This window comes from Nothoprocta perdicaria, unplaced genomic scaffold, assembly GCF_003342845.1.
Source record: "Nothoprocta perdicaria isolate Ctin4 unplaced genomic scaffold, notPer1 scaffold_397, whole genome shotgun sequence".
Taxonomy (NCBI): Eukaryota; Metazoa; Chordata; class Aves; order Tinamiformes; family Tinamidae; genus Nothoprocta; species Nothoprocta perdicaria.
In genome coordinates this window covers 333,001-335,639 of record NW_020455640.1, presented here as the reverse complement: position 1 = coordinate 335,639, position 2,639 = coordinate 333,001, and the positions used below count along the sequence as shown (strand labels likewise).

General features: G+C 63.8%; 1 protein-coding gene across 1 annotated transcript; it reads left to right on the top strand.

Annotated features, from left to right (window-relative positions):
• The first annotated feature begins 7 nt into the window (after nucleotides 1-7).
• On the top strand, nucleotides 8-2,089 carry SAR1A (secretion associated Ras related GTPase 1A). The gene is made up of 6 exons (XM_026045056.1): nucleotides 8-72; nucleotides 157-276; nucleotides 728-793; nucleotides 921-1,024; nucleotides 1,339-1,470; nucleotides 1,562-2,089. The coding sequence occupies exons 1-6, from the start codon at nucleotides 15-17 to the stop codon at nucleotides 1,676-1,678; spliced, it is 597 nt and encodes a 198-aa protein (XP_025900841.1). The 5' UTR covers nucleotides 8-14; the 3' UTR covers nucleotides 1,679-2,089.
• The last annotated feature ends 550 nt before the right edge of the window (nucleotides 2,090-2,639 follow it).

The following is a 2,639-nucleotide window of genomic DNA, read 5'->3' as shown; positions in this document are numbered from 1 at the left end:
ACCCGTGGAGCGCCATGTCCTTCCTCTTCGAGTGGCTCTACAGCGGCCTCAGCGGCGCGCTGCACTTCCTGGGTACGGGGGGCGCGGGCGGGCGCGCGCGGGCGCGGGCGCGGGGGGCCGTGGGGCCGGTCCCGCCGTGACCCCCCCCCGCGCCAGGCCTGTACCGCAAGTGCGGCAAGCTCGTGTTCCTGGGCCTGGACAACGCGGGCAAGACCACCCTGCTGCACATGCTCAAGGACGACCGGCTGGGCCAGCACGTGCCCACGCTGCACCCCAGTGAGTGCCGGCCCGGCGCGGGGCGCCCCGCGGCAGCGCGCGCACACACACACAGACAGACACACACAGACAGACACACAGAGACACACACACAGACAGACACACACAGACAGACACACACAGACAGACACACAGACAGACACACACAGACAGACACACACACAGACACACAGAGCCCCACGGCAGCCATCCATCCCCGCACCCCCCAACAGCCATCCATCCCCACAGCATCCATCCCTGCATCCCCACAGCATCCATCCATCCCTGCATCCCCACAGCATCCATCCCTGCGTCCCCACAGCATCCATCCATCCCTGCATCCCCCCAACATCCATCCCAGCGTCCTCCCAACAGCCATCCCCGCGTCCCCCCCAACAGCCATCCCCGTACCCCCACAGCATCCATCCCTGCGTCCCCATAGCAATGTCCATTCCCGCCCGTGTCCCCGCAGCGTCCGAGGAGCTCACCATCGCCGGCATGACCTTCACCACCTTCGACCTGGGCGGCCACGAGCAAGGTGACGCCGCCGTCCCCACGAGGGGCTCCCTTGGGACGCGCGCCCGGAGCCTCCCGGCGCTCCGGGGCCATAACCTCCCGTGTTTTTCTCACCCGGGGGGATATTTTGTCGCCCGCGTGTGTTGCAGCTCGCCGCGTCTGGAAGAACTACCTGCCGGCCATCAACGGCATCGTCTTCCTGGTGGACTGTGCCGACCACTCGCGCCTCATGGAGTCCAAAGTGGAGCTTAACGTAACGCCCCCTCTTCCTTCGGAGCCGGAGCGGCTGCTCCCGGTCCAGGGCTGGAGCAGCAGCTCTCGGATGGGGGGGCAGCGCTGTAGAGCAGGGGGCACTTGTGGGAATTGTCCCATTGCTTCTGCGCKGCCGTAGGGTCAGCCTAGACCCTCCTTCCAAAAACCTGCCCTGGAAAGACCCTTTCCTGAGGGCTACCAAAGATAAACGCTAGTTTTTCATGGAGCTTAAGGGGAAAAACGGGGGGTTCTTCCGGAACGGGGTGTTCCTTGGGGCGGGCGGTGCTGCCGCTCACGGCGCCGTGTCGCTGGCAGGCGCTCATGACGGACGACACGATATCCAACGTGCCCATCCTCATCCTGGGCAACAAGATCGACCGGCCCGAGGCCGTCAGCGAGGAGAAGCTGCGCGAGATCTTCGGCCTCTACGGACAGACCACGGGCAAGGTAGGGCAGAGCCTGCGCCCTGCCCGGCGCGCGCCGGGCTCCGAGGCGGGCGTTTGGAGGGATTCCCTTTCCATTTCCCGGGCTTTTCCAGGGAAACGTGCCCCTGAAGGAGCTGAACGCGCGCCCCATGGAGGTGTTCATGTGCAGCGTGCTCAAGCGGCAAGGCTACGGCGAGGGCTTCCGCTGGCTATCCCAGTACATTGACTGAGGCCRGAGCGCTGCCCTGCCGGCCTTATCCCGGCGGCAGCTCCCCACGGACTTGGAGGACACGGGAGGCTTTTCCGACCGCGGACCGGCATCGACCCGACGCCTCCCGCCGCTCCGGCGCACAGTGGTGACACGGCTCTTTGTCCCGGCACACGGAGACGCCACCATCCTGCGATCCCGGGCTCGGCCCTTCCCGCCGTTTCCCATGGAAGCCGGGGCTTCTGGAGTGACCGGGAGGGCAGGAAGACTCGGCGCCCCCCGCGGGAGTGCGTCTCACCACTGTGGCTGATTGCCTTCCAAGGAAAACCTGACAAAGCAATTCTATTTTTTAAGGGGTCCACGTAAACAGCATCCCCTCCTTTTAGTTCAACGCTCATCTTGTTTAGTCCAGAGTCTGTTTAAGGGTTTTTCTTTTTTTTTTTAATATATATTATATATATATATATATTTAACGGTATTTAGGTATTTCGCAAATTACCGAACCACGTATCATGGCAGTAGAAAGCCTCAATAAACCTAAGGTTGGGAGGGAACAGGGCCGGGGTGGGGTTGCTCTGCGCCCTGCGGATCCCGCCGGGCCCATTCCCGGCTGCCGCGCGGTTTTCCGGAGGCGGCGGCCGCTCCGTGCGGGATGAGGCCGGGGCGGCGGGAGCGCYGGGGCGCTCGTGGCACGGAGACGCCTGCGCTTCTTGTGCCACGCGGTTGTTCACTAGGGCCCAACCGGTTTCTTTTATACTCGGCAGGTTTCTTGTCTGGCATCTCCCCGCTCTCGCGCACTCGTTTTGGGTTAAATCAATAAAAACGTTTCTTTCTCCTCAAAAAGCCTCTGTTTCGCATGCCCCCTTTGTCCTGCATGGGGCGGGGGGGCTGTCGCGGCGACTCCCGGGGAGGGCTGCCGCTTCCCCAGGCATTCCCACCGGGATTGGCCTCTCCACGGGGGCCGCGGAGGCCGGCGCCACGTC

Bases quoted from the DNA above. Each gene is read 5' to 3' on its own strand.
- SAR1A (XM_026045056.1), top strand. From the start codon at position 15: ATGTCCTTCCTCTTCGAGTGGCTCTACAGCGGCCTCAGCGGCGCGCTG. The intron at 794-920 runs GTGACGCCGCCG...CGTGTGTTGCAG, and splicing joins CCTGGGCGGCCACGAGCAAG to CTCGCCGCGTCTGGAAGAAC. The intron at 1,471-1,561 runs GTAGGGCAGAGC...GGGCTTTTCCAG, and splicing joins ACGGACAGACCACGGGCAAG to GGAAACGTGCCCCTGAAGGA.